The 23,774-nt window shown below is 40.1% G+C and overlaps 2 protein-coding genes across 3 annotated transcripts; one reads left to right on the top strand and one right to left on the bottom strand.

Moving 5' to 3' along the window:
* The first annotated feature begins 299 nt into the window (after window positions 1–299).
* YAE1 (YAE1 maturation factor of ABCE1) lies at window positions 300–6,669 on the top strand. Of its 2 annotated transcripts, none has more exons than XM_080611199.1 (4): window positions 300–355; window positions 832–1,140; window positions 2,496–2,617; window positions 2,968–6,669. In XM_080611199.1, the coding sequence occupies exons 2-4, from the start codon at window positions 1,024–1,026 to the stop codon at window positions 3,395–3,397; spliced, it is 669 nt and encodes a 222-aa protein (XP_080467325.1). In that variant the 5' UTR covers window positions 300–355; window positions 832–1,023; the 3' UTR covers window positions 3,398–6,669. The 2 variants fall into 2 exon arrangements, with proteins under 2 accessions (XP_080467325.1, XP_080467326.1); XM_080611200.1 differs by having other exon boundaries at window positions 301–349.
* A 225-nt stretch (window positions 6,670–6,894) lies between these two features.
* LOC308217876 (mediator of RNA polymerase II transcription subunit 1-like) lies at window positions 6,895–19,751 on the bottom strand (the record flags this gene model as incomplete). The annotated part of the gene is made up of 15 exons (XM_080611278.1): window positions 6,895–7,214; window positions 7,558–7,753; window positions 9,422–9,534; window positions 9,926–10,050; window positions 10,644–10,752; window positions 11,181–11,246; window positions 12,053–12,123; window positions 13,282–13,356; window positions 13,448–13,519; window positions 14,787–14,815; window positions 16,304–16,436; window positions 16,904–16,958; window positions 17,326–17,407; window positions 18,428–18,531; window positions 19,643–19,751. 15 exons carry the CDS (start codon window positions 19,749–19,751, stop codon window positions 6,967–6,969), a joined length of 1,587 nt encoding a protein of 528 aa, XP_080467404.1. The 3' UTR covers window positions 6,895–6,966.
* Between the last annotated feature and the right edge of the window lie 4,023 nt (window positions 19,752–23,774).

Raw genomic sequence — 23,774 nt, 5'->3', positions numbered from 1 at the left:
TGGCCTAAGGGTGCCGTGGAATGCCTAGCGCAGCTACACGACCCTCACCCCGAACAGCCGGAAGAAGCCTTCACAGTTATGGCTCCTTCCGGCACAGACTCCCGGTCCCCCCAGCAGACGGCAGATCTCGGCCACCCGGCCACCCCGTCCCCCCTTCTTCAGGGGGATGCGAGGCTGTGCCCTTACTCAACATGGCCGGGTAAGATGACGGCCATTTACCTGAGGACTTTACCCTCGGTCAACATGGCTGCCGCTCCGCTCTCGCTTCTGACGTCAGTGAAGCCAGTTTGCCATCAGTCAAGATGGCAGCCCTCAGCAAGTGGCGGAGCTGCGTGGCGCGGCGGCTGTGGTGAGGGTACGGGGCGTGGGACTGTGCTGGCGGCGGGGCAGAGCTAGCAGCCAGGAGAAGGGCGGCGAGGGGTAGATGAGGGGAGGGGAAAAGAAGGCTCCCGCAGCGCGACCGCTTGTGTGGAGCTGATCACCGGCTGTGAAAGGGAGTGTCGGGGCCTGGCGGGGGCCGCGGCGGGGTCCTGTGGGCTCGGCCAGGGTTTGTCAGGGAGCGGGGCCGGTTGGGGTGCGCCTCTGTTGGGCCGCGGGGAAGGGGCATGCAGGCTGCGAGAATCCAGCCGGTGGTGTCCCGTGGAAAGCGGCGCGGCCGGGCGCCGTACTGTTTTGTTGGCCAGGGGATCCCCGAGAACCGTTGGTGCCGCTGCAAGAAACGGCGCTTGTTTCTTGTTGCCGTAGTAAGGAAAGAAACTGCTGCCTTTAGGTGCCCCTGTAAACCTCAGAAGTTGCTTTATGAGTGATGATCTGCCTGGCTTGTCTCGACAGATGCACCCCGATGGTAAACAGCGTCCAGTTTCCATGTGGAAACCAATGTGCAGGTTGAACCACCAGCTCCCTTCGCGACCTCTTCAGAGCTCACATTTTCTGCCTGTATTCTGCTCGGACACTTAGCCAGGGGGACTTTTGAGAGTATTTTTTTTAACCACATAAACAGAGGTCATAGCCATCACTGCTGTTATGGCCTGGGTACAAGCTGCAGTCAGCCGATCCAGTGAGGATATATTTGATGAAAATGCAGATGAGACGTATCTACTACAGAAAGAATGGAATAGCACCATGAAAAAAAGATTGAAGGTAATATTACAGCAGTGATTTAATAGTCTTTTTAACCATTTCAGAGATTTTGATACATACCTTGGTATACATATGTCTTGTTTAAAGGGGGTGTTGTGGTTTAAACTAAGAGTGGCTGCTTAAAAAGTTACTGTGGCTTAGTTTCCTCTGAATGTCAAGGTAATGTAGCAGAGATTTACAGAAACACTATCCTAGTAGTTATCAAAGCAAAGTACTGTTTTACTAAAAGACATCAGCTCCCTCTGTACAATCATGTGCATTTGTAAAAGGCAGTGCTCAATTCTGGTGTGAGCTATTTGCTTCATACTTGTAGGTATGCCACTGTATTGTAGTATACCACTAGTAAATGTAGGGCAACACAGCTAAACAGTGCTAATAGAGAAGTATGAGATGTTTGGGCTTTTAAGTAGAGTTCTTCGTCAGTCAGATGTAAGATTTGTGACTCCACGTGAAACCACAATTGGATGCTGTGGTCTGGGTGGTTCTTTGGCTTATTTACTCTCCTAGTGAAAAGCGTATTTTATGAAAGCTTTTTTCCACTGCCTTTGCCTCCCTGGGATTCTACAGGGAGCAAAACAAGTACATAAACCGGGGTTACTTCAACAGATACATTATCATTCAGCATGGGACCAGTAGGGCTCGTCTGCTGAAGGATGAATGGAAGATGGCTGAAGAACATGAATGGAAGCTCTTGTGTAGGCTGTTGATGAGGAAGGGTATTACAACAGAGCTGTTGTATTCTCCAAGGAAAAGTCTCTTGCATGTGAGTCCCTTGAAAAGCCTGGTTCTTTTAAGGGGCGGTTCAGTGTTGTTATACAAATCCCTCTGATATTTTATAAGTAGATACTGCAAAATCACAAGATGTTATTGAGGTTAGAGCTGTATGTTGTGCAAAATAAACATTCTTGTTCCTGGCTATTTCTTTAGCAAGGCCGCTAGTTTTCTTCACTCATGAGCAAATACAAGCTTTCACTCTTACAACTTGGAATTTTGGTGTGGAAGAAGTTAAGAATTACTCTATGTTATATGGTAATATGATCAGAATATGAAGAAATTAATTACCATTACAGTCGTTGGCTGGGGTTTTTTTATGTTTCTAAAAATACTCTCCTTATTTTTGGACCTTCTGGGGATCCTTTTAGGAAAAGAACAGGATCTTGCAGATCAGTAAATTATAGTGCTGCAAAAAGCATGTTTTGGTTTGGCAGTGGGGGTTTAGCTGGGAGAGATGTTAAAATCTAGAAGGTGTAATTTAAGAGGCTGAACACTTGCTTAAACTTTTTTTGTTGTTACAGAATTGCCACAGGTCCAGTTTTTCATCTTGTGAACAACCTGTTTCACTGCTCTTATTACAGGAAGGCTATACTGATGGAATTGAGGCTGGGAAACAACTTGCACTCCAGGAAGGCTTTAATCAAGGTTACAGACAGGGTGCTGAGCTGATGGTTACATGTGGCCAGTTCAGAGGAACCCTGAAGTAAGTTACGAACTTCTTAAGGTCATGTGCATGTGGAGGGCGTGTATGAAGGGAGCATGCATTGTAAATCTGTCCAAAGTGAGCAGCCTGAGAATCATCTAGGTCTTGAATACAGGTTGTAGAGTGATCATTCTTAAAATTCCTCTGTCATTTGCTCTGCCAAAATTATCTGAATCTACATCTTTAAGCTTAATACTTGATTCTACTGCTTGAATTTCCCAGAAAATGTGAATGAAATATATGCATTTATATAGTATAAGTATCTTGTCACATTGGTATCAACCTTCAACAACTGGAGGTCTGTGTGAGTACATGTAATCACTTTTTTGTTGTTTTTCTTAACTTTTCAGTGCTCTATTATCCTGGTGTCATTTTAATGGACATGATTCTGCTTTAAGTGAGATAAATAATCTTCTTGATGTAGTTGGAAAGCACGAAGAAGATGTGCTGAAGTACCTGAGCTCTACTGAACAACAGCCACATCTTGAACACATTTTAGATTCTGTTCAGGACATGGACCTTAATCACACAGCTCCAGCTGGGACAGAATACAATGAAGTTGAAGCTGGAAAACATGCAGATGGTGGCAGCTCTGGTGAAAACACTTGTAGAAGTAATGGTGAGGTTGGTTTCTTGCAGTCTGAATGCAGCAAGGCAAAACTCTGCACAGATCCTGAAAGGTCAACCCTTGCTTGGGTTAAAAAGCAGACTATTTGGCTAATAGAGCAACTGGGCTTATCACTGGATATACTCCATCATGTTCAGCATCTGGAACATTAGTTTTCCTGTCTCATGGTATTTAAAATTATCTCAACTGTATTTGGTTCTCAGTTTGTGGACCATGGCTGATGCATCACTTCATTTTAGGGAAGTCTGATTTTGGTACTTTCCATTAGAGATAATTCTGCAAAACTTCACCACATTTTGGCTTCTGGCAAAAAAAAACCTTTGCTTTTAATCTTAAATAAACTTTCACAGAAAGGGGAAAGGACTTGTAAAGCTTTACAGAGATTTACTAAACGTGTTTCTGTTCTGGACCAGAAGCTATCATTTCACCCCTACTTTCTCATTTGGAAATGGAGCAGATCCCTTAAATAGCCCCTCCAAATCAGTCCTCTCTAATATCTAAAAGATAAATGCCCTGTGCTATGGATGGCTGTTCTTGCAGAATAAGCTGCTGTTGATGATGTGCTAACTGTGCAAAATAGATGAAGATTTGCTGCTGATGTGAGTGTTGTGACTCTCTCTAGTCACTGTATAAAATATAGGAATTTTTCGACCTTTGTAATATTCTTCCTCTTGTAACCACTGTGCAATGCACTTTTACATTTAAAAACTATTTTTTCCTCCTCATACAGTTCTGGTTATTTCACTTTTACTGAAAATATACCATTCTCTTTGAATGTAGAATTACTGGCTATTCCACTGTTTTGCTGTTAGACTATCTCCTCTCACCCTCTTAGACCACACTGAACATGTTTCCAGTCTAGTGAACTTCCTTGTGGTTTTTTGCCAGTTCCTCTAGCCTGAACTCTCTTTCCCTCATTCCCAGAGTATTTTTCTCAAGCTCTTCAAGGAAGCCAGCCATATTCACCTTCTTTTTGAACCACGTTTTCAGCCACACACATATGGTTCTGATAGCTTTATATTTCTGTGCCAGCATTCTATATTTGACTCCTTTTCCTGTTGCTTCCCTTAACTGTAGCTGCAAATTGCTGTGGTCTGGAAGTCTCTTCTTGATGAATTCCTGTCTCTGTTTTACACTAGTTAAAATGATTTACAGTAAGGAGTTTACTTGTTTTAAGTTGCTTGTGACTTTCCTTCATGTCTGAGACAAAGCAAGTCTAGACAGAGACAAACTGAAATTTTGAACAGCCAACTGAATATGCTTTAAAAACATAAATTAAATTCACAAAAACAGTTTTATACTTTGAGACCAGAAAAAAGCTAAAGTAAAAGTTACTTGACTTTCAGAGACTGAGTTTACAACTTCCTTACTAAAGATTCTGTTATCCGGCCATGGAGTTGGTGGACTATAAATTTGGCTGTCATTCAGTACCACTTCTGCATTAGGGGGAAACAACTGCAATTAGAATTCTCTGTCTGCACAGATTACGTACGTGCAAAACTGTTCATCCATTTTCTCCATTTATTTACCATAATGCTGACATGGATAAAATTACTTTCCCAGAGGTGCATGTGTCATGTTATAGCCTATATCACATATGTTAGGCAGAAAAATATCTTCTGTACTGTGGTAGAATATGGTGCAGACAAAAATAAAGGTTACTAGAGCAGTGTTAGACTTTCCAAATTTGGAAGTTTAAAAATGCAAATTCAAGAGCGTTACTTGTGTGTATTTAACAGTGTGCAAAGAGGAAACTCCATTCACAAATCACTAAGTAGACAGTGAGCTTGCCAAGTTTCTCCAGCTACTTCTGCGAAAGCAATCTACACAAGGGAAAATACTTTTTTCTTGTTTGATTATCAAACAATAGATTGTGTGTTTTTCTTATCTATCGTAACAGCTTCTGTACTAGCTGCAGAATTACTTTCCTCTGCTCCACACAAAGCTTCTGTACTTGCTGTGGGGTTACTTTTTTCTGTGTTATCACCCAGAGTTTCCGATTTGGCTCTGGAGAGATTTTCTTTTGCGCTGTCTGTAATACTTGGCTTATCTGTCACTACCAAATCTTGCTGACCAGCCACAGAAAGACTGTCTTCGGGACTATCAGAATGTGTAACTTGCTCACATGGTGGTTCAGGTTTCTGTTTCATGTCTGCTTTCACATCTTGTGTTTCACTGGCAGCTTTCACCTTGGCAGCATTCCTGAAAATAGCTCTCATGACAACTGGGACTGACATGCAACTGAAAGTGGAAATAAAAGATTAGTCACTATTACAGACTTTATCCATCCTTCAGCTTATTTCTTTTTTTAGACTGTAGCTGACTTCTGAATGATACCTGGGGTGAAAAACCAGCCACTACCTCCTTGCATCTTTTTGTTTTGTACAACCTAATAGTAACTACAGTATAACTACATGTGCTATAGTGGAAACATGTTAACACAATGAAATCAAGTGCTGGATCTTTGAGCTTAGGAGTGTAAAGCAGCTTTGATAGGAAAAGCAAGGAGGATTTGGTAAAAATAAAGTCATAAGGGTGCTTTTAACAAAAGGCTAAACTAATAATATTGAAATACAGTAATTCTTGCCGAGTTTTATAATTGTAACTTTCATGTTTTGTATAAAACCAGTACAGAGCATATCTTCTCTAAAACACTATCTGCACTAGAGTTTTTTCTCCACTCTAACAATAGCATTACCTAGTTCTGGGAATAATACCTAGTTTTAAAACAGGTTAAAAATCCAGCCTGCATTGATCTTGCTGTCATTAAATAGATACTAGTTGTATACTGGCTTATGCTAAATTAATTAGCGCTCTCAGTCCTTTCTCTAGAATATGTTCCTGTATAACAGCAACTTGCTTCTTGGAATTTGTTTCAGAATTTGCTTCAGAAAGCAAGCAAGACACTGTTGTAGATATGCCATATACACCTCACTTTCTGAAAGGAAGCGCTGATTGGTGTGAGATACGGGAAGAGCCCTTTCCATGCTATTCTTAAGTTATACCAGTCATGAGACTGTCATCAGCTAAAGTCTTGAGAAAAGCATGTTTACAAAAGAAAAAAGCATCTTTATAAAAGGTAGAACTCTTCATTCAAAAGTATTTCCCTGCCCCATGTGCTTTTTACTTGAAAGAAGCACTTTCCATCACTATTCATGTTTAAAGTTTTTGAAAGAGATACTTAAGACACCAAAGTAACTTATTCTCACTATTACAACTTTTTATTAGAGTGAAGTTTTCTGTTTGCTGAGTTTGTGGCCTTGTGAACACACATGGTTTTTCCATTAAATGGACACCTGAGGTTCGTTCGTTCCACGTGTTGTGAAATAAAGCTACTTACCGCTTCACAGCTCTTGTTATAAAGTCATCACTAGAATTGAGAGTTGGGTCTTGAGGATTTAAATGAAGGTGACATTGCATTTCTCTGGAGGTTATAACATCAATTGTCACTAAGAAAGAACAGAATGTAAGCAATTCAAAATAAACAGTTTTATAAACATGAAAAACAAGCCTTTCATGCTTCAAGAGAGGAAAGACTGAAGTGAATGGGATTGGGCTGGCAGCAATGCTCTTGCGTAACACTTGGGTTTCTTTCCCAGTATACTTAAAAATAGCACAAATTACAATTTCTGAATTAACTGCAGGCCAAGGCAGAATAGGACTTGATTAGTTGTGTTTACTTTCAGTTCTATGCCAAATGCTGAACACTTCAGCAAGCAGTTTATATACAAGTGCTACTTCTGTTTTCATGGTTTGCACACCATCGAGAGTAGCTCTTGGAATGCTTTTGCAACTGAGAAGCAAGAGCCTGGAAAGAACCAAATCCCTTTGTCAGCCCAGTAATGAGGACAGTATCAATTATTCGACACATACCAGAGGCTAAATTCTCATTCAGGGGATGAAGGAAAAAGACAGAAAAGCTGGTGTTCTTGTGTGGTACCACTTCAAAGTAAAGCAGTTCTGTACCATCTAGAAATAAAACCACTATTTAGTGATATCCATTGACTCTTATGGCTGCATCACATGCCAGAATTTAAAAAATACTGATACAGTGGAATGTAATTATTTGTTACTTTGTCAACTTAGTTTATAAGAAGTGTCAGGCCTAGAGGATTAATACAATTATAATATACTACTATTATTATATATATAGACACATATACAGAGTGTAATTCTAGAATTAAGGATTTTTTTATCATTTAAAATACAAGTAGTGATAGCTTTGGCAAGGGAGCAGTAAATCTGTAAACACTCAGCTTAGAAGCTAGTTTCTCTCTAATACTCTGCCATTACTTCCAACCATGCAATTTACCTTCATTTATATGCTTATCAGAGACACAGCTGCTGATAAGACTGTTGTATGCCACTTGATGTCGAAGAATCTCTATTACACCAGGCACACACTGCGGATGGCTAAATGGGATTTTACTGACCAAGGCCCCTGCTGAATCTGATTTTTCTGAGCCATTGTTTATGAAGTAGCAGTGCTTTGGGCAATCTGGAAGAGACTGAACAACAAATATGGTGGTATTTCAAGCACTGAAAACAAGAAAGTTTAAAGCTTGATGTTATCAGGCAACTGCACAATCTGACAACACAAATAATTTTGGAAGACATGTTGCTAGCATGTCCATCATGTCTTTGCATTTCAGTAGAAATATAATCCTTAGAGGAAGCAAAATGAGATCTACTCTCCCTCCCAAATACATCCAAATTAAGTGATATACCCAGAGCCAAGCGGTCAGGAGTTCAAGGGCCACCTATTCTACCAAATACTCTTAAGAACCTTGCAGGCTATAGAAATGTTACCAACCAAAATCCCTCAAAAGAATATCATAGTAGTGCTGCTTGACATCACTACTGCTTTCTTTAGAGAAGCTTGTTTGATTAGAATCTCCTGATTAGACATCCTGATGATTCATGTGGAGAGGAGGAGGAGAGGAGATAGTAAGAAAAATTTGCCACCTGTCCATGTCAACAGTGATTCTCTGACAAAACTAGAAGTGCAATAGTGTGTTACCTATTTCTGGATGCCAAGTGGGAACTGTCACCTTAAGAACAGGGCAGGGCAGTTAATTAGCAGGGTCTACATTAAGAAAAGCTGAAGAGCAGAGTAGAACAGTTTTTCTTTGTGTTTTCATGGAGCAAAAGGGTTTCCACTACATTCCTTTTGAGGTTAGAATCCAATTTAGTAATTTATTCTTAGAAGTGAAATCTTTAAACTCAGAAGCAAAGCAACTTTCTAGCAAGTACTAATATTTTAGGGGGTTGCTGAAATTACAGAGCTTTTTGCGTGTGTCTAATGGAAATGAAAAATTTGTCTTAAGGGCTTTATAGACAAGAGCTTTGCTACATCTCATTTTAGCATGGTGGAAGCTTGCTACTACCACCGACTCAAAGTTGAAGGATCTACATAGGCAATGGGCTCTGCTACCACTGTTAGTAGAAGAGAAAGAAGTGTCCTTATCTTTTGTTGCCATTAATTGCAAAATAAATGTTTCCTAGCAAAAAAAGTAGACCACTGAAGCTTGACCTTTAGCTGCCCTATAGGTAAGTCTGGCAGAAAGCCGCCGTTTGCTATTGTAAGTTTTTATCTCTACACCTAATGCAGCCTGAATTAAGTATTCAAAGGGAAGCCATCTACAAATCATCATGGCTCTAGACAGTAATTGACATTGCTGTTATAACACTTTACACTTCTCATCCTGCCAGTCCCTTTAAAAGGAATCAGTATTCTCAGTGTTATCTAATCAATAAATCTTTCTTTGTTAAAACAGCATGATATGCAGCATGACATGCAGCATGATAAAGACCTTCAAAAGTCTAGGTAAGCACCATCTTGAGACTTGCTTCTTACACCAGTCAATAAGTTTCCTTCTTTTTAAGGCATTAATGGTAAAGGTCTGAGCAATTTTTACAAGAGTAAGTATTTGGGTTACAGACAAATTAGTATGACTTCAACAGCCATGCACGCAGTGTTTCATTAATGCGGATGAGAAGCTCACTTACTTGAAAGGGTCTACCACTGTTTCATAGATAATTTGAACTATTTCCTAAAGAGCACTTAAATACTATTGGGATTCTGGGAAGTCTGCACTGCATGCTTATGAGGAAATACAATTCAGTATGTATCTTGCACAAGGGCAAAGTGTGTGTCAAACAAGCGCTATACTCACCACAAAGAAATGGGATTTATATGTAGACACATCTTCACTGCCTTTTTCTTTGAGGGTAGACTGAATGATCAGCTCATACAGAGGAGCTAGTTTCAAGCCAGTAATCTGAATTCCTGAAACCAGGTGATTTTTTTAAATTAGCATTTAGGTTATGACTGCACATGAAAGCCTATATTAAAAACAAACCCAATACTTTGAAAAGACCAGAACATCCATCTCCTTTCTTACCCCGTTTTTTGCTAATGGAAATTTGAGGTAGAGTGTTTAACAGCTTTGCCTGTAATTTGTGATACTTTTCTTAGAACTTTTGTGTTTTGCACTGGTTGCTAGAATGTTACACTTGAGCTGATAGAAAAAGTTCTGCCCCAGAAACCAGTTTTCCCTCTTACAACATTCACACAGGGAAATAAAAACTGAATAGGCAGTGCATAGTCACAGAAAAGTCTTAGTCTTAAAAACAAACAATTACTTAGTTACTTAGTCTTAAAAACAATTAGAACATGCCTGTCAGCCTCTGTATCATTTCAATACTGGATAAGGACATAGGAATAGGCTGGTGAAACTTCAACACAAAGGAAGCTGGCAAATCCGCGCTGAGTTCATCAGTCAGTGGCAAAAAAACAGGGTTGCTGAGTGAAAAAACAAAGTCAGAATGAAAGCTTGATACAGAAATTGACATAGCAGGGACTTGTAGTGCAAGGCCACTATCAGGTCCCTAGCAGTTTACTACATTCCATACTTTATGCCTTGAGAAAAGTTTTGCCATATATATGCAGCTACCGCCTTTAACATTGTAAAACAAGGTTAATGTAAAGACTGGAAGAAAGGAAAAGTGAGCCACAGGAAACTGAGGAACAGTGCACAAGGATGTTAGCTATAAATCTTCTATAGTGATATTTTGGAGAAGGACTGGCACTGAAGTATCGGTCAGTACTGATGGTAGGATGACAAACTTTTGTATAGTTAAGGTTTAATATCTCTCTATATATGCTTTATTTATTCTGAAGCTATGCAGGAGTTGCTTGTTGAATGCTAGGAAGTAATATCATTCCAGTGGCTCTTTCTGGCTTCAAATCTTTGAATAAATCCATAGTTCAATGTAACTGACACAGCTAAATATGAACACAATAACTTTATATTCCATTTGGGAAATCTGTAAAAACCAAAGGTTATAGCTGGTGTAGCTGTGGAGCATAACACCATCAATAAAACAGAGCCTCACCCATCCTCTCCACCTTGACAATCTGCAAGCAGTGGAGAAAGAGAAAGTTTGTGGAGTGTATCTGTGCCTTCAACAGTTACAACTGTCTTTGTTCCACATACCAGGGAACCTGAGGGACAAAGAGAACTGCATTATTTTCCTTGCATCCCATGCAATGGGAAGGTCTTTTAAAAGTCAGGTCCAGTTGACAGCCTCAGTGGCTTGGGCAGCAACAAGAATGCTGCACAGACCATACCCAAAATGGTAAAGCTATAGCTGCTTTTGGGATATGCCATGAAATAGATCAAACAACCACTATTTTCATTCTGGCTAGGCAGTTACTTTGTTTGATATCACTCTCACTTCAGTTTGGATCAACAGCCAAGAAATGGGAAAGTAGTTTCCTGATGTACATTATAATCATGCCGAAGTGCGTCACATAAATCATTCTGCTAAACTAGAATCTTAAGTCTTATTTCTGAGTTTCATTAATGAACTTAATGAAACAGGTAGCACTGAAAAAATTATCACGAGTTATTTCTGCTTTTCTAGCTTTACCAGGATTTAGTTCTTCTTCCAAAATTTGATAAGGAGAAATGTAAAATTCAATGTTCATAGGTGTTCCTGAGGAATAAAAAAAATAGTTACTACACAGGTCACTACAAGGCATCTTGCAAAAAGGGGAACAAAACAGGAACAGTATAGCTGGGCAGAAGGGGATTCCTCATAAGTGTACACCTCTAATTACAGTACAAATCACAGCATTTTCCTTGTCAGGATTTACCAGTTAAACCCTCAGTCATCAGATATCTTCAAAAAGATTAGAATAAGTTTTTATCTCTTGCACAATAACCTGTTGTTCAGCCTAAAATATACTAGCTAAACTGGAGCTTTCAGTGTCTAGCCGGAAAGGGAAAGTTGTAATACTTGTATAAGGGGCACTTACATCAAGCTGTGCAACAGGATAGTGGTAGCATGTATTAAAATTACTTTTATGAACTAGAAAGCATTAAAGCTTGTTTCTGACAGTGTAGATGAGCCAAAAAAAACCTTATCAGCTGACTGTATTTGCCATTTAGGCAACACGAGGATTTTCTCACCTACCACTGCTGTCATCTCCTGGTTACTCCCAAACTGTGGTTTCCCACATAACCTCAGAATATTACTACCTTTGTTTTTAGTACTGCTGCAAAGTCAGTGTTGTAGTAAGTGATAAACCACCTGGCCTTTCTGTATTGTTTCCTTCTGTCTGTCTGCACACCATGTGAGAATACAGACAAGATAAATCCCTACAGCACGTTTTCTTTATTATGATGAATCTTTACTGTAAACAAAGAGAAGTAACAAAACAAAAGATCAAGCAAAAATAGTAGGAGGTTTTATTACAATTCTTTGAATTCAGAAGAAAAAAAAAAAAAGAAAAAAATCACCTCCAGCTCTTGGCACCAGGTGTCCTACTTTTCCATGAAGTACTTCCATGACTCTGTTTACATCCTCTGATCTAGTTCAAAACACATCTTGATTAGTGTTTCCTGAGTTGCAGTGCTGGCTCGGCTCATGTAAAGGATAATTTGCACCCTTAATCAAAAGGAGACAGTGCTTTCTTGGAAGTAGATTGTGTCTTCATTTGTTATGACAGCTTCCAAAACACCATCATTCCATTCATGCTTTACTCCTAAGACTTGGGCTTCCAGTTTCACCTCTGTATCTGAGCTGTTTCATGTTGCAATTTAATGTGCTATTTAGCAGAAATGATGTGGGACAAAAACATTGGAGTGGCAGGCTGAGCAAAGAGTGAGGAAATAACCTGCATAATTTAACTCCAACAGAACCAATCTCTAAGCATAAATGGACCGTACAGCTGAATACATACAGCCATACAATTACATAGCTGTGTATTAAAACTCTGCAGTGCATTCACTTACATCATAGATGGGATGAATAATCTGTTTAACGCATAAATAATATTTACTGAGAGATCAGTGATCAGCAAGGATATAGTATATTTATTCACAGAGTTAGTATGCTTCACAAGGGAACAGTGTACAAAAATAAACCAGGGGTGTGTTTCAAGTTACAAAATGCTTGCTGAGGGCAAGATATCAGAAAAGATTCTTCAAAAATCCAGAAGGAAAACACTGCCCTCAACTCTGATATTCTTAAAAGAATGAAAATCATTGTACAATTACCAGAGGGTTTAGGAAAATCTGTTCGCCCTCTGTCTATAATTCTACTCTTTGAAAGGAAAAATGAGAAAAGGAAGGACAGAAGAAAAGGTAGCATCCACTACTCCTCATCTAAAACCTGAGTTTTGATGCTCAAACAGCAGGACCTCAAAAGGGATATTTTGCTTCTGCCACAGGGAGATCCAAATGTGGCTGCTGATTTTCAGGTGCACTGTTTGTTCCTGTGGGTGGTCACGTGCACACACACACCCCCAAGCTCTGCTCTAGCAAGTCTCCTAGATAAAGAACATGAGTTCAGTAGATGGTCTTGTTTGGCGTGCCTGGTTGACAAACTGAAGAAAAGCTTCAGGCTTTCCAGTGCAAGAAAACTCATTAACCTTCAACATGCTGCTCTATAATTAGATCAGTTAATTTGGTTTTTAGTGAAATGAAGGGGTGGAGGGAAGGGCAGAAAGAGGTAGACTTCAAGTTACCTGTGCAGAACAGACATTGAATAGAGATCTTTTTCAAGGGCCTGCAAAGCATGGTATCCCTTAGCTTTCATTTCACTGGGAGACAGAGAAGACAAAGTATTATTTCTGTAAGTAAACAATAGCTAGACTATGGATTGTAAGTTTTCAAGTAAAAACTAGTTGCAACCTGTCTCCTGGAATTTGATACATATTTGACAGCTCTTCTAGAATCTTTCCAAAGGCATCATAGTTCTTCATCCTACCAGAAAGAAACAACTGCTGTCATGCTAGTAAATGAGATGGATAATCACAGAATGGTTTGGGTTGGAAAGGACTTTCAGATCATTTAGTTCCAGCCCCCTGTTATAGGCAGGGACACCTTCCATTAGACCAGGTTGCTCCGAGCCCCGTCCAACAGCCTTGAACACTGCCAGGGATGGGGCAACCACAGCTTCTCTGGGCACCTGTGCCAGCGCCTCAGCACCCTCACAGGGAAGAACTTCTTCCTTATATCTAACCTGAACTTCCCCTGTTTAAGCTCAAACCCATTGTCCCTTGTCCTGTCACTACAGTCCCTAATGAAGAGTCCCTTTCCAGCATCCTTGTAAGCCCCCTTCAGATATTGGAAGGCTGCTGAGGTCTCCATGCAGCTTCACTTCTCCAGGCTAAACAGCCCCGATTTTCTCAGCCTGTCTTCATATGGGAGGTGCTCTTTTATATCTAACTTGCTAGAAAAAACACTATGTTTGGGTGGATGTAGGCCTCCTCCTTATCAGATCTTACAGTAGCAGTACTGCTTTTAAATTTCTTAGAAGACAACAGGAAAAACAAATCCTTGGTTCTGTTGCAAATGTAATTACAGCCAACACTGGTTAAATATGCACTACTGAAAGCAATAAATGTGCATGATATACAAATTTGACAGCTCATCAGCTGCAAAGCACTTTTCCTGATGTTCCAATAAAGCTGGTCAAATTGTAACACTTCCTTAATACAATGCACTTGTACATTGTGCTTTTCATCAAACTATCAAGGATTGTATTAATATTGCATTTCACAACACCTGTGAGAAAGACAGATGTTGAATACGATCGGTAGATACATCAATCCAAGAAGAAAAACAAAGGACAAGTGGCTTGCTTAAGTTTGTGAAGGAATGGTTCAGACTGCTCAAAATCCAGAATTCCTGCAGCTTCCAACTAGCTGTGACAGCCTGGAGCTCTGCTTGGACCAAGCCACCTAGTATTTACTTACCTGCTTAAATGGATTTTTCAAGCCTTACTAAACTCTCTAGTGCTGCAGTCACAGAGACCTGTACTCAGGAAGACATACCTTCCCTTTCTGTGCCGGTGTGGCTGCAACGTGGATCAGCAGAGAACCCAAATAAGCCTGCCTGGACTTTCACACTGGGACAAATCCTTTCCAAACAGAAACCTAAACAAGTCACCTGGCTCTTCCATGACCCTTTCCAGCTGGACTAGAAATTCCTTTCAATTCAACAAGAGACTCTGTACATGATTCTTTACCTTAGATGCTGCGCCATGTCGTCACAAACCTACAGGAGTAAGAGAGAGGAGTTTCTTGTTTCTTACCATCCTTTGTGAAACATCTCTTAAAGGCATTTCCTTGGTAACCATAAGATTGTTCCTTGCCAGTTATTGTTAATTAGCTGAATGGTTAGCTTAAAAAAGTAAAAACCAAAAAACAACAAAAAACCAGACTAACATTAAAATAGATAAAACACAATATTAATATAATTATTAGAAGGACAAAGGCTCTGTGGAAGAGGATAAAACTAACAGGATGAAGCTAACAGTTTGTTGTTAAATTCTTCCAGGGGAAAAAAAAAAGTCATCTTTGCCAGTTTACCTTTTACTGACAGTACTAAAAGTCTGAATATGCATTTCCATCCTAATAATATCACCCAGCAGTCATTGATCAACAACCCTGTGCTGGTGAAGAAAAACAACTTGAAATTCCTGGGCCTACTGCAACTGAAAAACTGGGATTAAATCAACTCCAAATGAATGTCACAATTTGGATACTTACTGATAAAAATCAGACTTTCTGCTCCCCACCCCCCCACAACAACTTGTTATTTCTTTGATCTGAAGGATCTTTCATCTGAAGGACGACCAAATACAGAACATGGAATGTGAACTGCAGAGTGACATCTTGCCAATGTTTTGATGGAAATTTTGCAAGAAAAACATCCTGTTAGCAGGAATGCACATAGAATCATAGAATAGTTAGGGTTGGAAAGGACCTTAAGATCATCTAGTTCCAACCCCCCTGCCATGGGCAGGGACACCCCACACTAAACCATGCCACTCAAGGCCTCAGCCAACCTGGCCTTGAACACTGCCAAGGACGGAGCATTCACAACCTCCCTGGGCAACCCATTCCAGTGCCTCACCATCCTCTCAGTAAAGAATTTCTTCCTTATATCCAATTTAAACTTCTCCTGTTTCAGGTTGAACCCGTTACCCTTGTCCTGTCACTACAGTCCCTGATGAAGAGTCCCTCCCCAGCATCCTTGTAGGCCCCCTTCAGATACTGGAAGGCTGCTATGAGGTCTCCACGCAGCCTTCTCTTCTCCAGGCTGAACAGCCCCAACTTTCTCAGCCTGTCTTCATACAGAAGGCAGACCCCGCCCCCCCCAGAATCTCTGGTAACAGTTCCAAGACATTCATTGGGAATATATATCGCACTACACCTTGGCAGGAAAATATTTTAAGACCCTATTATTTACTGTATGTCGATAACTTCAAAGTGTGAGAATGTAAGTATTTTTGCAGGGTATTACGACATTGTTGGATGGTCAGCTGAGTTTTACCTTGATATTTAGCACTGCAGTACTTCATATCTGTAACTGAGTGGTAAATTTAGATGAGAGATTCAGATGCCTAAAGAAGTAGCTAGTGAGATGCACAAGCTGGCACGTGTGACAAGGGCAAAAAGAAGCCAAAGACTTCCTGATGTGGCAGCTGGAGACCAAGTGTGAGACTACAGGGAGGTGAGAGACAAAGAAAATGAACTTTACCACAGGAGCATCTCCAAGGTGAGCTAACTTTACATCCACCACCTTTCCATCCATCTCCAGCTGAACTTCTACATAAAACATGTTCGATGTTATGTAGCAGGTAGTCCCACTGGGGCTAACATGAGCATTAAGCCTGAGGGGAGAGGAAAGAGAGAACGAAAAATTCAACCAACCAAACAAAAGAAGGCTTGTATATCTAAAACTTCTGTCACACAAAGAAAGGAAATGGGGATAGTTCACTTGGTCGTGGGAAGAGACGCCAGGGATGCTTCAAAAATAACTTTTCCTTGGCTCAGCTTCTGAAAACTGTCGAACCAGGCAATATATCTGTGCTCTGCTCTTTGCATTTTCATGTAGTTTGCTGAAAATTATTCACCTCTGTCTGTAGCTTTGGGACCTAGGCATTCATGCCTTCCCTTCAACCAGCAACTTCCTCCATAAACAGCAAAGCAAAATTGGCAGTTGTGCCCATTCTGAGTAATACACTCCATTAAAACACCAAGCTAAAAAAGCATATTGTTGGCAAGCCATCAAGATAGTATTCCTCACTGGACTTGGGGCCATGCTTGCTCATTTGCCTTTATTCATAAACAAACTTACCCTTTTTGTTTGGATAAAGATTCCAATCTGTTCATCACAGTAAACAAAGGTTTAGCTGCAAAAAATGGAAATGTTATTTAATCAGGCTGCAATGATCAAGAAGTAGAACCAGTATTACCCTGCTTTAAAGGGTATGATTTAGGTAATGAGGAAATAGTATCTCTTGCATGACTTCTTGTTATTAATGACAACTCTTACCCTAATGAGGGCTGTGCTGGGTAGAGCTTATTCGCAGGTTTTGAGAATAGTTATAGCCTGAAGGCTTCGCCCAAAGATGAGTCACAAGTCTCTTGTGTCATATCCACCTCTATGTTTGTACATTTGACCCCTTTGTACAGAACATCATCAATAGAGAAGGATGAGAGATTCCATAGAATATTATATTAAAAAATACACTCTTGAGTTATCTGACAGCTCATTACCATTTATCATCCTCTGTATCTTCTCCATGCAAGAGAGCAATGGACCATCTGAAGCATTACTGTCAGGCTGACGTGGCTTATCCTAGCACATTTGTGAAAACAAGACAGGGAAAGACTCCTTAAATTACTAGCCAAAGAAGAATATCACTTCAAGTCAGAACATACATGCCCAGTACAACAAAACACTATTTATTTCTTCTCGTCAAACATAGAGGTGACCTGTGATTCTTGCTAGCTCTAAAGTGGCAGCACTGACTGGATTTGCAAAGACCGTACTGTGCAGTAATTGTGTATCAGAGGTCTTTGGGGCAGGGAGTGGCTCTCCATTCCTTTTTCTTTTGAGCTGAACACAAGCTATGCCAGCTAATTTCACCATGATACTAGAGGTCAACTAAGAAATTACTTAGGTTTTCTTTTCAGGAGGAATCTGCCTGAGTAAAAAGGAGAGATCAGTAAGTGCCGTAGGTGCACTTGGTTCAACTCAGGGACCAAGTCCCAGCTGAAGATATTGAGTAGCAAGCAAACTCTCCAAGCTTCTCTTCTAGCTCTTGCCTGAAAACTTCTCATACTTCACACTTCAGTTCACAAAGAACATTCACTGCTGAAAAGTTTTCACTATGTTCAGCCTCAGGACATTGTTTTCAGAGTAAGGCTTTAGTTAAGCATTAATGAAAAGAAGCGTGGAAACAAACGGGACTTTTATCCTAAGCTCACAGCAGTTGTGTAATCTCCTTTTTACAAAGATGATTCTTAAATAGAATTAGTTACTGGAAAGGTGGGAAGCATGGCATAGCTTAAGGAATATCACAGCAGGAGAGAGTCTAGATAGCAAGTTTCTGACCGGTTTCTGAAAAAGCTTTTTCTCCTAGTCCTGTGGGCAAGAAATTATCTTTACATACTATGAATGTGCTAATGATAATGAATGGAAAATAACCTCAAATACTGGACAATTGGAGCTAACTCCTGAAGTTAAAATAATGCAAGAAGCAACCTCTAAAGTGTTAAAATAATGCAGGAAAGGTTTTGTTGTTTGTTTTGGTTTTTTTTTAATCTAGTGGTGTAAAACCACAGATCCTTCTCTCACCTAATCTGCAATTCTTACCATGCAAAAATGGACAAGTTTCAGAGTTTCAGTCCATGGTCTTTGCTGATATTTTAAATGCAGCTTTTCCATTAAAGCACTGGTAGAACTGTCATTGGTAGCACCTGAAAAACATGTCAAAATATTCTAAATATAATGGCATGTACTTACATTGGCAACCAGAAATGTTGGAGGAGGAAAAATATCAAAACTTGCGAAGGACATAGGTGTTAGTCTTGAAAAGAGGAGGTAGAAAAAAAATAATGTATTGGTTGAATTTTGCATACAAGTATCTAATTTTTGCAAGACTTCTGACAGAAAAGGGTGGGGAGATTTTGTATAGGCAAGTATTCTCATTATTAAATACTGAGATGCAGCCTGATCTTCAGCCTATTAAACAAAGAGGCTTTCTTTACATATGCACAATCTCATCTGTGTATTCTTAATAAACACCAAGGCCTTGCCATGCGTTTCAGGCATCCAGATTTCTACACCCACCTAGAGCTCATTAGAGCTAATTTTGATTAGGGATGAAAAATAAGAATTTTTTACGGTGAGTGTGTGAAACACTGCAACAGGTGAGGAGGTGGTAGATGTCCCATCCCTGAAACATTCAAGGCCAGGTTGTACAGGGCTCTGAGAAGCCTGATCTAGTGGAAAACGTCCCTGCTTATTGGGGGGGGGGGGGGGGTGTGTGTGCAGGGAAAGGGACTAGATGATGACCATTAAAGGTCCCTTTCAACCCCAACTATTCTATGATTTTGCAGAAGGATAATCTCCATGCAGAGCTGCAACTCTGGTTTGGTTTGGTTTTTTCTCTCATTGGGGTGGCAAGGAAGGAGAACCTGGCCAGGAGAAGCAATATTTTAAGTCTGACTTTCTGGCTTTACACAGAATTAGAGGCTCAAAGAAAGCTGCTTGTTTGGTTTGGTTTTTTTGCTGGGACATTGTGCATCCATAACCACCAATTCCATCACGAATAAACCTGGAGTGAAATTCCTAATACATCAGCCTGAGAAAGACAAGACTCCAAGACTGATTATTAAGAGGAAATTGAGTCCCTGCAACATGCTACCCACTCTGCTTTGCCCCTTAGCACAAGAAGGAACATTGCCAAGTGCTTCCTTCACCTAGAGGACACGACAGCCACAGAGAATTTTCCCCTTTGAGCTAGCAGCACTTCAGGGGGGCAGGGAGACAAACTAGGAACGGAACCTCTATACGCTTTGCACACACCAAGCAGGGATGGTGAGTGGGGGCTAATAGCATCTTCCTCCTGCTGGGAGTATGAGAGAGCAGAAGCCCTACAGGAGGACTGCAGCCCCTCCTCTACATCCACCTCCATCCACACCACAAGGGACCACGGCTCCTACTTGTAGCACTTGCACCACAGCACCTGTGCTGTGCAGGGCAGTAGACTTGTTTCCTCACAAAACTGGTCCCCAAATGCTAGTGTTCGAAATTGAGAAGCTCAATAAGCACAGCAAGATCACCTCTCACCTCAGTGAATTTTTAGAAGGGGTGAGCACTCTATAGATCATGCTGTCCCACACCCAAGTCCTAAGGAGAAGGACTGAATTTAACCGGGGTACAAAAGCAACAATCACTCAACAAAACAGGGAAACATTCCATAAGGGAGCTTTTAGTCTAACTCAGTGGTGGAAAGCGTGGGGAGAGACTATAGCTATCTATAATATTTGCGTTGTATTTGTGCATTTTTGTGGTGACCATGTTGCTAGTCTCCTTGTACACAGGAATCTGTGCACAATGGCAGTGTGAGGTTCAAGGTTTAATCCTAGACCTTTGTACAGGCACTAGCTTGAAACTTGGCCATGGGGGAATGCCAGATCTACAGCAAGAAGAGCATGTCTCCTACATAAACGCTGTTTGGCAGCATTTCAAGATCTCTCACAGCAAACTTTCTGTTTCCAGCTGTCATCAGCCATGCTGCAGTGCCTGAAATAGTCTCAAAACACGTAACGGAGATGAGCTTGGACTTGTGTGTAGGTACTCGAGTAGAAAGGAAATAGTCCAGTGGCCTCACTAACATTACAGAGAAAACTACATGTGGACCTAGGAATCGTAGGAGAAGTGCAAGATATATGCCAAGAAGCAGTAGTTGTCTCCAAACAGACAGGCATAAAGTGTATTACTTAGGGAAAGTCAGTGCAGCTGAAAGAGTTAAATATATTTGTATTTCAGCTTTTATAAAGGAGATGGAAGGCGATCAAATAAATTGATCTGTGATCTTAATACTGACTCCAAAGGTTTGATAATGTCTTGAATAAGCAGAAAAGTAAATGATTTGCTGACCCTCTTGAAGAGAGCACTTCCAAAATAATGGAGGGGAACGTGCCACTGCTTGCTTTGTCTACACAATGGCTGTTCTGCAAACAGAGGACTTTAAGTAGTCACAGTTCAGCGTGACTGATAAGCCTAAAATTCACTTTAATTTTTAAACACAAAATAATCTTTTCCATTTTGCTCAAATGTATGTATTTAGCTAGATGAATTTGCATGATTTTTCCAGGATAGGGATAGTGCCAGGTTTTCATGACAAGACAAATATTCAAAGTAGCCTCTATACCTACATAAAATTGTAACATTGGCTAAGATCGTACATGAGAAACAGCAGCTTAAGCACTGTCAGAAAGCTCCTCGGATCAAGGTGTTGTTCCAGTATTCAGAAATGTTCTATCAAATTACCAAGCTCAAGAGAAGAGTTAAGAGTGATGAATAATTAACAATGTTCTAATTATAGCATCTCAGGCATATTAGATACACAGATGTTGAACTGGCTCAGTTCATGGAAAAAACCAAAACCAACTGGCCAAGCATTATCATCAGTGTAGAAGATAACAGGAATTACTGCATGAATCCTGCATGCCCACCTGCTCTACACTAATCTGTGTTCAGCAAAAACTGCTGCTTAACGAAGCTTTCATGTGCACAGTTACAAAAGAAATAAATTGTTCCCAGAGAAAAATCTTCTCTTACTCTCAAATAATTGGAGGTTATCTTATCCCCTTTTAAAGGGTTTTAACCCTGCTTTAGCAGGTATGCTTCTTCAGGGAACGTTTTAAAAACTAATTATTACTACTTTGCTTATTTTTGTCTTAGTTTTCCGCCTCTTGCTAAATTCCTGACTCTGTAACACGCTTCACAATGCATGCCCTGGGAACATTGTGATTCATATGAAAATAACATTTTGTAATTTTACAGTTCTTCCGTTTATGATGATTTTTCTATTTAACTGAATGGTACTTTGTTTCTCTGAGAAAGGATCAACACATTTTCCATTCGTATTCTCGCATGAATTCAAGCAAACTATTTCTTTCAATGAAGATACTCTAGACTTAACAGAGAACAATTTGAAACCTTTGCATAGTGTTGATACATTTCAATGATAGCAATTTGGAAAAGATTCCAGGAATTCCATATTCAGTGCAACATTGGTGTATTTTTTTGTTCCTGGTTTCTTGGGGGGGGGTGGTGGTTTTTTTTATTAATCTTACATCCAGTCTTGAAGCTTTTTCATCTAAAGAATGAAAATCAAAATAAATCACCAGCAGTATCTTCATTGGCTTGCTTCCAGCTCCTTCTTGGAATTGCATCTTTCCAGAATCCCTCAGCTGAACTGTTAATCAGAGTAACCAGCAGCCACATAACAGCCTATAGTAACTCTAAATACAGAATTGGGGCCTGGGGCAGCCAGTGAACACCAGTGGTTCCAGTCAGAACCGCAGGATGCATAAGAGGTGTTGCTGTGATTATCTGAATTGATACCCGGTCAGGAGAGCAGAGGTAATACTAGGTTATTCCACAAAGTGCCGTGGGATTTCAGAGTGATCAGCAGTGATAGAGCTATAAAATGGGCATGTAACTGGAATGTGGATATAAAACATGGTGAGCATTCAGACAATTCCTGTGTCTATGCTAGGTGCTCCTCCCTCTAAGGTAGGCTTAACCCAGTGCTGCTTAGCTTTTATGAATCACAGTCTGTAGTTTATGGCTTTACAACCCATAAATACTACAGTATGTTTTGTCATCTTCACTTCACTCTCTACATCAACTCCACAGTTATGCATTTTAAATATTTAGTTCCTGAGAATAACATCAGAATGCTGATATCTGCATTTTTTTTTTCATTGTAGCCATACAGACTAAACAATTTTTACTTCACAACTTACTGTATAGGCTGAGGCACTTAGCACTGGTAGGCTCTGACTGTTTCCTACTCCTTCACTGAGAGTGACTAAGATCCTTCAAAGCTGAAAACTATATAGACAACCATCAAAAACCTAGGTTCATAGCAAACAGACATGGATGTAGAAATGCATTGACATTGACAGGGGTATCATTAACAGGGGTATCAAGATATGGATAACACTTGATTTCTACTTGACATGAGCATTACAATCTCCAAGTAATTCTTATCTAAGTCTTTTCCCAAAGGTACTAGGGGCATGCAACTGTGATTTAAATACCCACATGAATGAACATGGGAGGGCTGGCTTCACATGCACAGTTTGCCTTTACAAGGTTTCATAGGACACTATAACTGGTGTTCATAACTGAACGTTTGTTGCTTATCCCACACCTCTCATCTTTTAAAGTCTTTTCTGACAACTTTTAAAACTAAAATCAGGCATTGCACAATCGTTCATGTTCTTTACTGACATCAGTCAGCTGAAATCAATGAAACCCATCACTTCAGAGCTGTGCTTCAAGGAGCCTTCCACCAGTATGTGTCAAAGCTAACCGCACAGAGGCCAAATTATCTTCTTTTTCCAGATTAGGAAACACATATATGGGGAGAGGAAGTGACCACAGCCACAGAACTAGAAACCAAACTGCAATTCACCTGACTCCACTATAGCTTGTCTCCATCAGAAGTAACAAGGAAATCTTCAAAGAAAGAAAGAGATGGGGAAAGAAGCTAGAGAAACCCAAGAGGAAAAGCTGTAAAAAGACATGTAAAAACCATGAAGCAAGTATGAAACCATATAAAGTACGAAAACAGGAGAAACAGAAAAAGAAGGATATGGAAAGCAGAAAAGAGATTAAAAGCAAAAGGTGAGAGAAGTAACAGACAACTCTAAGATTAGAAAAATATTTTTTACTGTATTTTTCGTGTTATTTTCATGACAGAACAATTAAATAGCTTTAGGTCTACTCTGAGCTATTTTAAACCAATGCTGGTTTAGAGATTATTGTTAGCCTTAAGTATTCTGATTGAATACACATCACAATATGGGTTATATAACGTGAAGACTAAAAAGAGAAACAGCACTCAGTGGCAAATACTGATTTCAGTAAAACAGTATGTGGGAAGGACACATTTTTCAGGAAAGGCAATACCATAAAG

This window comes from Psittacula echo (genome assembly GCF_963264785.1).
Source record: "Psittacula echo genome assembly, chromosome: 2".
NCBI lineage: Eukaryota > Metazoa > Chordata > Aves > Psittaciformes > Psittacidae > Psittacula > Psittacula echo.
Note: the sequence above shows the minus strand (reverse complement) of the source record. Positions and strands in the feature narration are given on the sequence as shown.